The sequence below is a fragment of the Zingiber officinale genome, chromosome 6A, assembly GCF_018446385.1.
Source record: "Zingiber officinale cultivar Zhangliang chromosome 6A, Zo_v1.1, whole genome shotgun sequence".
Taxonomy (NCBI): Eukaryota; Viridiplantae; Streptophyta; class Magnoliopsida; order Zingiberales; family Zingiberaceae; genus Zingiber; species Zingiber officinale.
This window is the reverse complement of record NC_055997.1, coordinates 17,088,143-17,101,716: the sequence shown is the minus strand read 5'-3', so window position 1 is coordinate 17,101,716 and position 13,574 is coordinate 17,088,143. Positions and strand designations below refer to the sequence as shown.

Below are 13,574 nucleotides of genomic sequence, written 5' to 3'. Positions count from 1 at the left end.
GGTTAGGCATTTGAGTTGAGTCGATTGAGATCTAATCTAATCGAAAGGGATGCATCTTGTGCACGACTTAGATCTAATCTAATCGCAAGGGTGCAACATGTGCACGACTTAGATCTAATCTAATCGTAAGGCACTAATTAATTAACTACTTATTAAATATGCATCACATACACAAGCAATTAATTAATCTATTTGTGATTTAGTCATGGCCCTACTACGATCTTCTCAAGCCAATGAGAAGATCGATTGGTCAACCTAGGGTCAACAGCTTCTTCAAGCTCCTCCCTTTGACCACCTTGTGTTGCTCGTGCCCGCCTCGGAACTCCGTCTCGTGTGGACCCTCCACCGCTCCAATTTGTACATTACAATTTGAAACTCGAGCTACATTCGAGTCTAAATCTAATTTACAACAAGAAAATAAGAGAAGGCACGACGCGCAGGTCGCGAATATAATACAACACTCGCAAACACATAACGGCACGTAGGCCGTATTATGAATTACAACACAACCAATCATATTGGGATTTGGGCCATGACTATCACAAAATTAATATATAATTCAAAATTATATATTTTTCATAATTTTTCTATAATTTTAAAATTAATTTTTACAATTTTACGAGTAAAATTTCCCGATGGTCCCGTTTAGCGGTTTCGGGCGCAATCGCGGAACGGATCCCCTTGCGGGGCCCAGGGGCAGCGCCCCTACCCGCGATCTAACCATCGCGAGGGTTCCTTTGCGATCCAACAGCGCCTAAACCCGCTGTCCCAAAACGATTTGGGCCGAGACATTGCCGTTTCGGAAAAATCTTCCCGGCGGGTTCGTTTTTAGCGATTTCGGGTGCAATCGCGGAGCAAATCCCCTTGCGAGGTTAGGGGCAGTACCCCTACCCACGATCTAACCATCGTGAGTCGCTCCTTTGCAATCTTATGGCACCCAAGCCCGCTGTCCCAAATGGATTTGGGGCAAAACGAAGCCGTTTTGGAAAAATCTTTCCGGTAGCCGAAGCCTACAAGTGCCGAGACACTTGTGCTTCGCTTCTACGGAAAAATTACCCATAAAAACTATAAAATCATAATTTTACAGAAAATTACAGAAACTTTAGTTTTCATAAAACCAAAAAACAAACTCGCACTCGCCTTGCACGTGGCTCTGATACCACTGTTGGGTTTTTCGGACCGCGAAAACCGCTTTTCGCGTCGCGGAAACCCCGAATCACCCAAAGCCGTAGGATCCGTGCAAGGAAAAATTTTGAAAACACAAGTACGAGTTATACACAATGATCTACAGTAGATCTACAAAAGAAAATACTTTATACCTTTGATGCGAGCCCTTTCGCGTTCCCGCTTATCCAAGGAGTTGTCGGAACTCAAGAGTGTCAACGTAGACACTCCTCTAATGATATCCACACGAACAAGGAGTGTCTCTCACACTCAAAGGATGGAGAAGAGAGCCCCAAGTGTGCTAGCACTTTCTAGAGCTCTCGAATGGGATTGGAAAGGAAGAAAAGAAAGAAGGTACAAAAGAAATCTTATACACTCACTAGTAGTATCCTTCCTTTGTGACCTTCACTCTTCCTTTGCTCTTGGATTCACTCAACCACCTTCTCCTCACTTGAAAATCACGGCAACAGCAGCAAGAAGGAGGAAGAAAACTAGGAAGAAGATGATCCAATTACCACACATTCATTCACACTAAATGAAACCAATTCCCCCTTTAGTGTGGCCGGCCACACACAATAACTCCCTCATTTAATGTGGTCGGCCACATTAAATGGAATGGGAAGTGTTGTAACCTCCATGAGGTGGCATGTGATGTGGCAAGGATGAGTCATCCTTATGATGTGGCAATACATCAAGTCAAACTTGATGTTTCAACTTCTACTTGGTCAAGTCAAACTTGACCAATTGTCTTCCTTGTTGAGTTAAATCCAACCTTTGATTCAAGTCAATTTCAATTTAATGAATCTCAATTCATTAATATAAATTGACTCAATGAATCAAATTTAAATTAGACTCATTCAACAATTGAATCTAATTGAGTCTAACTCAATAAGTCTAATTCGAATTCAATCTTTGGTGCATCATATGAACCTAATCCAATTGGTTCATCATATGAACCTAATCTCCATCCACTTATTCTTTGTGTGTGACCCAATAGGTTCTTGTAACGTTGGCAATGTTTCTAAACTCCTTTAGAAACATAAGCAATGAGCGGCATCTAGCAATACATCATTGCTACCCAAGTTACAAGAAATGTCGAGATCCAACATCACCTTGTGACTACTAATTGTGACTCCTCACAATATATGACAAGTGTCCTTCTATCCTAGACATCTAGATTGATCAATATGAGGCATAGACCGTGTCATCCTCTGATCAATCTAAATCTTGAACTCCAAGTAGACTCACTCAATCAAATGAGCTCAACATCTAATGTTGACTCATTTGGGCATGACCATGCACTTAGTGGTCTCACTCTATCAAGAATAGCGATGTCGCTCCCGTCATATGGGAGGGATAGATCCCATCTACATCACTCACATCCCTCTGCATAATTCGTTATATACCCAGTAATCGCCTTTATAGTCCACCCAGTTACGGGTGACGTTTGACGAAACCAAAGTACATAACTCCTTATGTAGGGATCCATGGTGACTTCAGGTCTAAGGACTAATAGTCATACTAATAGCCACATGAGAAAGTATATGACACTCATATAACGATCCATGATACTTTCTCATGGCAGGTCATTCAGTATACATTCTCTAATGCATACCCATGTGTCAGCTTGATATCTCTATATCCATGATTTGTGAGATCAAGTCATCGAGCTGACCTACATGCTAGTCTTATTGCATTAACATTGTCCCTGAATGTTAATACTCGACTAGGAATGATTTAGAGTAGTGTTCCCTATATCATCTCACTATCGATTCAACTAATCGATTGATATAGGTATGAACCTTCTACTCAAGGACGCTATTATACTAAGTCTATTTGGCACTAATACAAATAAGTATAATAACCAAACAAATGCCTTTATTAATATACAAGAATATGATATACATGAGTCCATACAATCATCAAATGATTGGCTCTAGGGCTCTAACTAACAGTTCACGCAGGTGTGGATGTCATGCCCCGAGGGTATACTTGTCCGCTAAATCGAACGGTATTCCCTAGTGACAATATAGGAAATATGATATCAAACCAATTAAAGCCCACATAAAACACCAATGAAATATAATAACACCAAGTCACAAATAGCAATAATGATAATGCGTGTATGTATGCATGCACATGTGAACATATTAAATTAACCAAAAATATAACCAACGACATAAACATTCGATACAAAGAGGAAACCCAAACTATAAGCAGCGGAATGTAAAGTAACACTCATATAGAAATCCAAACTCAGAAATCCGAACTCGAGTGGGATAGGCAGCTAGGACCTTTGAGCGACACACATCCTCTATTTGTTAACCTGGAGGATCAAAGAAGAACAACGGGTAGTGAGTATAAAAAAAAATATACTCAGTGGATAGAAGAAAATAGTGCATAATAATATACTGACAGAAGATCAAAGGATGCAGTCTCAAATAAAATACTTACTAATCACGCAGGTGTCCCAACATAATCACCGGCTAACAAAAAGCATAATCAATAACATAGCACTTTACTAACCTACTCAACTAAGTATAACCAACCAATCGGGAGTACATACAATACGTCCAAATCTGCACGAACAAATATATGACCAACATATAGCAAGTATATAACAAACACTGGTTGTAGGAGAACGCTCTACCACGGATGATCCCGTGGGCAGTCAGGGTAAATGACTAGTCACTATCTGCGGGAGAACGCTCTACCATGGATGGTCCCATGGACGTACAGGGTAAATAACTAGTCACTGTCTACGAGAGAACGCTCTACCACGGATGATCCCATGGATAGACAGGGTATATACCAATGGTCACTAACGACCCTCTCACCCGCGCATGGGAGACAGGATATACTAACGGTCTCTGACGACTCTCTCAACAACGAATGGGAGACAATGGTCGACAGGATATACCAACGGTTACTGACGGCTCTCTCAACCACAAATGAGACAATGATCGACATGGTATAGCAACTAAGGGGTCTAGTAGGATCCTCAAAAACCTACACTAATGTATAGGCATGAGCCTATATAACAATAGGGGACTACTAGGGTACTCGGTACCCCATATTACGATATCATCCTACTAATATATAGACAGAAAATAGACAACCTCATCCCCAAGTTACTAGTCACCTAGTATTAATATCCCAACTAAGTCCATCATATCATCACATATATAATATACAACGAGGTCAAGATCAAGTAATCATAGGGGCTGATTCGAAGGGAAAAACCTAGTGGGATTCACTACCCTTCTACTAGGGAGTGATTGAAACGACCCAATTTTTCTCATTAGGAGTTTTAAAAGTTCTTAAAAATATTTAGAAATGCTACTAGAAATATTCTAGAGATTTTTAGACATTTTTAGAGTATTTTTATGTAGTTTTTGGAGGTCGTTTGGTATTTTTACTAAACGAAAGAAGTTTCGACAAAAAATATCCAAGCCGAGGTTCGAACCAGCGACCTTTGACTCGGTCAAAATCCGGCTGACCAAGTGTGCAAGCAGTTATTTCTTGATTAAATAAGAGTCGAATTGTATTTAAGTAATAAATAGTTATTGGCAGAAAATAATTGAAATAAAAAGGGCGCAGCGGAGGATTTGAACCTGCGACCCTTGACTTGGTCAAAACCCAGCCAACCAACTGTTCCGCGATTATTTCATGAATAGATAAGAACCTGTAATATAGTTAAGTTATAAAAGGGAGATAAGTTATGAGAGGAACTTAGGTATTATTTTCCCGTGACCTAAACTTCTCCTCTCCTCTTTTCTCTCGCGGCGCGGCGGCGATTCCTTCTCGAGCGAAGACGAAGCCGAGGCTAGGGCTTCGTCTCCGGCGGCCGGCGAGCACCATTTTCCGCGATCTCTTTCTGGATCTGAGCTCCTCTTGTCAAGATGCATCTAAAGCCACGAGGAAGAGGCCGAGATCGTGAGCTCCTCCGAACCCTAGAAGCAATTTTTCCGGCTGTGAGTCCAAGTAAACCTAAGGTAAGTCGCTACTCACCTGCAGTAGGATAGTTCCGGGTTCTTTTTCTTTTGATTTGAATTTTCTGAGAAGGTTGTGGTTTAGGGCTTACTGCCGTGAGTTGTTAAGGAAGAGGGATGTGGTTTTTAATTGGATTAGATTCTGAACTTTGCTTATTCTTGTGTTCCGAATTTGTTCTATGATGAAGGTTAGTTTAGGGTTGCTGCCGTGACCTTAAAGGGGCAGGACCGGTTATTCTTGCTATTAGGCATTATACATGAGATAGTATAGATTTCCTTTTTAGCATGTAGTTTCGGATTGTGCTGTTAAATTGGCATGAACAGCTCGGTTTTGAGTTGCTGTGCAGTTCGGTTTGTGCACGAAGAATTTGCTGTGCAGTTCGGTTCGGGTCTGTCTGATTTGGTTTTGGAGATTTAGAAATCCTCACGATGAGGTGAAGTTTTTTTTTGTGTAAAGCAAGACCAAGGTCTTTATTATAGATTTGGTTTCGGTTTTGTAATGCATGTGGTTTCCTGGACAGATTCGTAGCAGATAAAGATGGATTTTCATTGGGTTTTTATTCTAGTTTTCTACCATATATGCTAGTTCCTAGATTAGTTCTTGCAAGCATTAGTATACAATCCAAGTTCTGCATTTTATTATAGTAGTTTTTCTTTTGGGCCTTTGTCTCTTAATGTTACATAGGAACTTATATGAAGCATGTTGTTTTCAGCTTTGAGACAGTTAGATGGAGAAAGATTTTAGCAGTTATGTTTTAATTGAGCAGTGGTAAGTGGTATTCTAGAGGTGAAGTGCTTTTGGATGCTTTAGTTTGGACTAAGCATTTGAGATTAAACACCTTGAAGTATATCATTTTTTAAGCATTTACTTTAGTTTTGTTAGAGTATAAATGAGAACTCATCCCCTTTAAATAAGGTTATTGCTAGCTGGATCTAAACAAATCTGTGAGTCTTATGCTACAATCGTCTAGAATGATAGCAGTCCACCATCTATTCATGGAGTGGTACTATTGTCAAGAACGGATGGATATGGTATTGTGAATTTTAGTTGAATCAGATGGTAGTAAATTTGTAAATCCTAGGTTTGTAGGTTGGTCAAGGAATTATAAATGGGATGAGATATCATAAGAATTTAGTGCAGGTGTAATACCATTGTATTGTGCTAAGGAGTGTATATGGATAACATCTGTACTTGGCTGATTCTGGAATTTTAAATGGATTACGAGTTATAATATCTTTATTGAGTGAATTCCAAATAAGCTGTGTATTAGTCATATTATGGAAAGGAAGTTTGAGAGACGATGAAAATTTGTACTAGCCAAAATATATTTCTTTTGTTAAGTTTCTTTGCAGAATTTCTGTTAAGCAAGTGTAGATTTTGTTAAGCTAGTATGCATATTTCTGTTAAGCTATTATGCAGATTTTTATTAAGCTAGTATGCAGATTTCTGTTAAGCATTAGTGCAAATTTTTGATAAGTATTGTATGTGCAGATTTCTTTTGTATGCTATGCATGATTATATGTTACATAGTTAGTTTCATTCATAGATGCATATGAAAGATACCCTAACAGTATTTTGGATTTAAAAAAAGTATAAGAAAGATAAAGAAAAGTATAAGAAAGATAAAGAAAAGAAAGAAAAGGCCAAGGCCTTAAGTAGATCCCAAAGTCAAGACTTTAGGGATTTTTGGCACACAAGGTGCCTATTAAAATGCCAAGGCATTTAAAGAAGAAGTAATTAAGATTATAAGTATTTTACTTTTAAAAAGAGCCTAGTACCCGACTTCCGAGGTTGTCGTTAAACAAATCCAGGTGTCCAATTCTGAGGTCTTGGCCCTTGTAGACCGAGGTATGCTCTTTTAGGATTGGTGGCTCGCTACCGCAACCTATTAAGGGAACGCGCATAAGATGGTACTACGCCTGGGCCCAAGAAGAAGTTGATTATTATTTTGAAGTATTATAAGTATAAGTTTTTGAACAAGTAAAACAAGTTTTACCTAAGTATAAGGTGTTAAAGAATAAGGTTTAAACAAGTGAAATAAAGAATAAGTTTAGAACAATTGAAATAACACTACAACAAAAATCCTCATAGACATCGGTTTTCCACCGGTGTCTATTTCATTTTCGACCGATGTCTATGAAGCCGATGTTAAAAGTCTGCCATTTTAGACATCGGGTTAAAACCGGTGTAGTATCACTTAACGACACCGGTCTTCGAATCGGTTATTAACCGGTGTAGTATCACTTAACGACACCGTTTCATCAATGGTGTAAAACCGATGTAATATTGTATGTTAATAACACCAGTTTTGGCAGCGGTAAATGACCGATGTAATATTAATTAATAACATTGGTTTTGCAGTGGTGGAAAACCGATGTAATATGTATATTTTTTAACAGCACAAATTTGATTTCCGAAACAATGAAAAACCGACAATAATAAAAAAAAATACACAAATATTCACAAATTATACAAATATTCTTCATTCAACAATATCCATAAAATACACAAATATTCACAAATTATATAAATAATCTTCTTACAACAGTATCCATAAAATACTCAAACATTCTTTTTACATCAAAAGCTAGCTAATAGATATCAAAATCAAGGTAGAACATTCTTTTAACACATCAAGGTAGAACCGCACTTCAAATGTAATCTAGCATGCATTCAGCCCACTCGAACCGCACTTCATCAATTTCAGCTCTGGAGTACTTGAGATTTGTAAACTGTAAAATCACATAAATAATATATTAGTAAACCAAGACCAAAGATCATAGTTGAAAATGCAATAAGAGCACTAGGTAACAAGATGACTAATTGGAATGCTTAAAAAAATAAACATTCATCAATTATCTCAATCACATCATATAGTGATAGATCTATGAATAACAAGTTCAAATCTAACCCTTGCATCCTTTTGGGAGGTAATCTAATTTGATAAACGAGCAAAAAGATTATTTACTCAAAATTAGTTTGCATTTGTAAAAAACAATATCACTTCTGATACTTTATTTTGTACATTTTATCAATTAAAAGGAAAAAAGTACACTTACCACATTGAACACAACAGGGGCCTCTTTACCTAGAGACAAATTCATGTTCAGAAACAGATACTGAGACAAATCAAATTAATAGATGTGTAAATATTAGTGGAACTGTTTCTTTCGTTTTCGGTTACCTGTTTCAAGATCATGCCAAGGATGGGCAGCCACTGATCTCTTGGACAATGACGACAATATCCTTTCATTCAACTTTGGAGCTGCAACGTTCTCCTATTGTCCGCTCATATTTCTACATACATAACAACATAATAAGGAGTATTTGAGGAGATTGCAAGAGTTTATTGATAACAAAAGTCCAAGGTAACTCATGATCCATGAAAAAAATATATAGAGAGAAAACAAAAAACTAGCAATCTGGAAGTTTTGTGCCCTGGCATTATCAGAATGAAAGTTTAGTAATATGATAGCTGACGTCAAACAGAGTTGCAAATCCAAAAGATGGTCATTTGTTCCCCTATTATGGAAGTTAATTAACAATTGAAACTGTATCCAACAAATTAAAGAATGAAAAATTACTGGACAAGTTGGAAAATATGTTATTGTTTCATTTTTATGCTCGCATAATCATTGTGGTACTAATGAACCGTATACAAATTACAGGGCACTAATTGGATAATCAACCAACTGCTTGCATTTAAAGCAATGTAGAAGGTTTCATCACTTAACAAGACCTCATAAAAACAAGTCCTTCATCAAGTTCACCAGCATTACTACAGCAGATCGATAATTCACGAATAGTTTAATGATTTCAATGCAAGTAAATGATCAAAATCAAGACTAAAAGAGATTAAAGCAGGAACCGGAACCGAGAGTGCGATGCTTTTACCTTGACGAAGGAATCGGAAGCGATGAGACAGAACCAACAATTGAGTTATTGGAGATGGATACCAGCCATTCCCTATGACCTTGATGACTGTTATCACCATCATGGACTTTCACTGCTACTTGAAGGGGTTGTAGCCCATCCCTGAGATCTTCACTGATCAAACCTTTGTAAACTCTACCAAATCCTCCAACACCCAAAACATGATCCTGCCTAAAATTCCCAACTTATTACTGAAAATGCCCTACTAATTAACTCATGTCATACTAATTAATATCTATAACATGCCATACTAATTAACTCATGTATCTTGACATCTACAAACTGAAAATGGCTCCATATCATATCTATAAATGGGATGTCCCTTGCTGTCAGATTCTAATTGCTTTCTCTCATAATTCCTTGGTCGAATTACTTCTTCTTCAAGTAGTTTCCACCTTTCAGAAAACGGCAACTACACCACCCAGAAAAAGCAACATGAGATAACTCTTGACACACTTGGCATATACAGTGGAAATTCATGACACAGACATGTATTGAAATTGTAATCACTAGAAAAGAATAGGATTTGAGCTGGTAGAGAAGGATAAAAATGAAAACTGTATGGCACGAGACTAGATGATAACTAAATAGGTCATAGGCTAGAACAGTAAGGTCAAAGCAAAATATAGTAATACATAAAGTTACAGACATCTGGAGATGTTTTAAAATACATCTTTTACATCAATGTTTCAAAGGGAAGGAATGATAAAAGCTTTTGGTTGCTCATTCTAAAATGAAAACCAGCCAAAACATGGTTACATGGGAATTTAAGCTGCTTATCACATGAATTAAATTTCCTTTCTCATCCGTCTTCCATCTATTCTCTGATAGCTATGTATGCACAAATGACTGTCTTTGGGAAATGACGCAAAAAGTAGTGTGCTATTCCATTTCAGATAAGACAGTCAATTAAGCAGCTTTCAGAAAGAATGATGAGCAGAATATGGAAAGTGGAAATACCTTCATAACGGAGAAACCGTTTAATGCAACCAAATCATATGCTAAATATCTTCTCTTCTGTCCTACATCTGGAATTTGATCGATAATCATTTCCCCATCAATCAGCGTATCATTATGGAAACTCTTTTCATTAAAAATAGAGAGATTAGGCATAAATACAGATTATATGAGTTATAAAACTTCAGACACTTATAAAGCCAGAAAAGGTGTACCTCAGCAGCATTCTTTAGGGGAAACCGCATTTGAACCCTACGAAAACAGAAGTTTCGATCAATTAGGTAGCACCCCGTACTGTTAATGAACATCATGTAGCGGGTTCCATCAGCCTTCCATGTAGCATAGTAGTATCTTTGTCTTAGTAGTTGCAGATTATCTCTGCACATAACATAATATTGATTAAAAATGAGTGTTAATAATGTCTTTTCTAACATAAATAAATTTGAATAACTAGGAGCTCCAACAAAGAAAATGTGCATCCTTACTAATTATACTTCTGGCAATAAATTTTAAATAAAAAGAAAAGTGATCAGATGTGTGTTTGTATGCTGTACAAATAACTTATAATTTCTAAAATAATGTAGGCAAAAAATGAATATGGAAAAGCACACACCCCTATTGTGATTCTTGCAGACTGTTCATGCCATTGCGCCCCTAGAGGACAACTCACAAAATGTCTGATTCATGAAGTAAATCTACTTAATGAGAAGTGGAGATAACTAAAAGAGAAAAATAAATTATGACCAAATAAACTTGTATTCAACAATATCACTTAGCATGAAGATTTCCTAGGTACTCAAAAGACAAGCCATGCCATATCATTATAAGATATACTGCCCTGTGATTCATATAGGGAGACATGTCTGGCTTATTCCAACACACAATCTAAAGACCACGCAGCAAACAATGAATAAGCATGTTGGATACCCTCAATAACAAAAGGCAAAACCACACAAACTCATTGAAAGAATATTAGATGGAAACACAATATATGTAAACCAATAGATTGTTTGTTCCAAAAATCTAAATATACATTCATAATTTTGCAGATTTGAACATTGAAACACAATGAACTACTAGCTGTCTTTCACGTCAGGCTAAAGATGTTAAATAAATAAGGTATGTATATATATATACACACACACACATATATATATATATATATATATATTGACAAGGATAAAGACACACCTGTTAAGAGAAACTGGATGTGAACCAGGAAATTGTGGGTTTGTTCTTCCCTAATAACCAATAATAAGAAACAGAGAACTAATAAGAAATAAAATATAAATGAGATAATACGATCAAATAAAACCACAGCAAATAAGACCAAATCGCATAGTGAAAATGTGACTGTTAATTGAAAATTTTAGTAGGGCTGGATCTAAAGTATAACTATATTAGTTACCAAAATAACAAGTATTTGTGAATCAATAAATAACAGAGGCTCCCTGACTGATTATGTATAACAGATTCATAAAGGTTTGAAAAATAAAATTCATAAAGAAAGACCATAAAAGAAAAGTGGCAAACTGAGAAAAAATTGAATCATAAATCAAGAGGTGCTAGAAGAAGGGAAAAAAAGTAGAGCTTATGATCTAAAATTCCAGTGTAATTGCAGCAACTTCCTATTACAGATGCAGTATTATTTAATGACCATTTAATGTGGATAATATAATTGAAAGAAATAACAACTATTACAAGGTGAAATATCCATACCGTAGGCGGCATTAAATCAAGGAATTGGTAACAGAGGTGGCGTATTGCATCTTGCTGATCATAAGGTATTGCATCACCTAGAACATCATCATTTGTTAAAATTTTAATATCCACATTCTCCTGAAAAAGAAAGCAAGTGCAAACTTCAACATTCACCAAAATTGAAAAGATTATTGATAGTACAGTGCCTCTACTGACTGCTAAACCCACATAAAGAATAATAAAAATAGAGTCTTGTGTAAAGGATATCCATGACATATATACATACATTTTATAGCTGACACGATATGATGTCAATACCTCATCAAAGGTCTAATTATCCATGTAACAATTAACATTCTAGAGTAGATAACAAATACTAAAACCATATAAAATGTGAAATAAATCTTCAAGAAGAATGAGACCTTTTGAGAAAAAAAAACAGAAAGGCATATTTTCTGATCGCGCATTTGATTTCCACAATATAGAGAATGCATCAATTAATTCACATGACCAATATGCTATACACTAACAAATTCTGATCTAGAAATATCTAACATAGGAAAAAGAAAATCATTGTGCTGCATAAACTATCCTTTTGAATAGTCTCAACAATGATAGTTCTGGCCCCAATATTTCTTGGTAGGAAGGCATAATAAAGAGTAATAAGTACTGGAAGAAAAGAAAATAAGTAGCAGTGGACAAAGCAAGTAGCAAAACATGATCCTCAACTTCCTCAAGGTTTGAAGGCAGTTTGCTACCTTCCTTCTCCTCTTGTCTCACAACATGTGTCTGGAGTCTTGGGCATTCTGTTGATGGACAAAACAAGCTTTTACAACCCATGCTTCCTTTGGTGTATCTAACATGTCAGTACAGCACAAGCTAAAACCTGACTATTTGTACTAAGGGATAAACACGATTATCAAAAGAAAACATTGTTAAATCTGTTTCCCCCAAAAGATACAAAGTCTATAATGGTTTCAGGTCAAAAATTCACAAGCAACTTTAAAGAATACAAGGAAAACCATGTGTCTATTCCTTACTTGCAAATCCCCAGAGAACAAATAGGAAGTTTCTTTATCAAACTTAGCACGTATCTACTTTGCTCTTTAGCAAAATATCACAGCTTTAGCTACTAAAAAAATAAGTATAAGAAACAAAAAATCAACTCTCAGAGACAACCAAATCACTGGAGTTAAAAAAGAGGAGACCCACCTGACTTCGAACTGGATGACACTCTGTAGATGGATGTCTTCCCTCTGACCCAGCAGTTACCCATTAATTATCCAGGAACTACCAATACAACTCACCAGGCGCGAGATCAGCCAATCTTTTTCACAAGTAGGGTTGAGGACAGAGATAGGAAGGCATCCACGACCAAAGCTCACTCCTTTCGGTGAAGGAAGAGCACGGGGCTGCTGCTCTTGCCTCGCTACAGATTTTTCCTTGGTGCCAGACCGTGCGATAGTGCCCAAATTGTTCACCAGATCTCCTTGGTGCCAGACCGTGCGATAGTGTCTGGTTTTAGTATTGTTCTTGATGAACACTTTCCATGGGCGGGTAGGGTGAGAGGAGGCCTACGTTTTCAGTCACTAAAAGGTAAGGTTTGACTTCATTGAAAGCACAGAGGCGGAGGAGACGTCGAGAGGAGATGGGTGTTCAGGTCGCTGGGACGTGGTGCGCCTCCACGACGCCGTCGTAGGCCGCCGTCTTCGCTGTCGTTATCTCCACCGTTGGGTCCGGCAAGCGGAAGGGCATCGTGGGCTGCACGTTCCTTGGGGCTGGCGAATCGGCCAGGCTACTGCGGACTCGGTCGATGGAGGTTGGGG

At 37.3% G+C, this 13,574-nt stretch overlaps 1 protein-coding gene across 1 annotated transcript; it reads right to left on the bottom strand.

The window, feature by feature from the left end:
- Positions 1–9,349: 9,349 nt before the first annotated feature.
- LOC121994652 (mRNA-capping enzyme-like) lies at positions 9,350–12,588 on the bottom strand. Its single transcript, XM_042548611.1, has 6 exons — positions 12,466–12,588; positions 11,767–11,886; positions 11,239–11,288; positions 10,263–10,425; positions 10,051–10,173; positions 9,350–9,502 (listed from the first exon to the last, which is right to left on the bottom strand). The coding sequence occupies exons 1-6, from the start codon at positions 12,586–12,588 to the stop codon at positions 9,350–9,352; spliced, it is 732 nt and encodes a 243-aa protein (XP_042404545.1).
- Between the last annotated feature and the right edge of the window lie 986 nt (positions 12,589–13,574).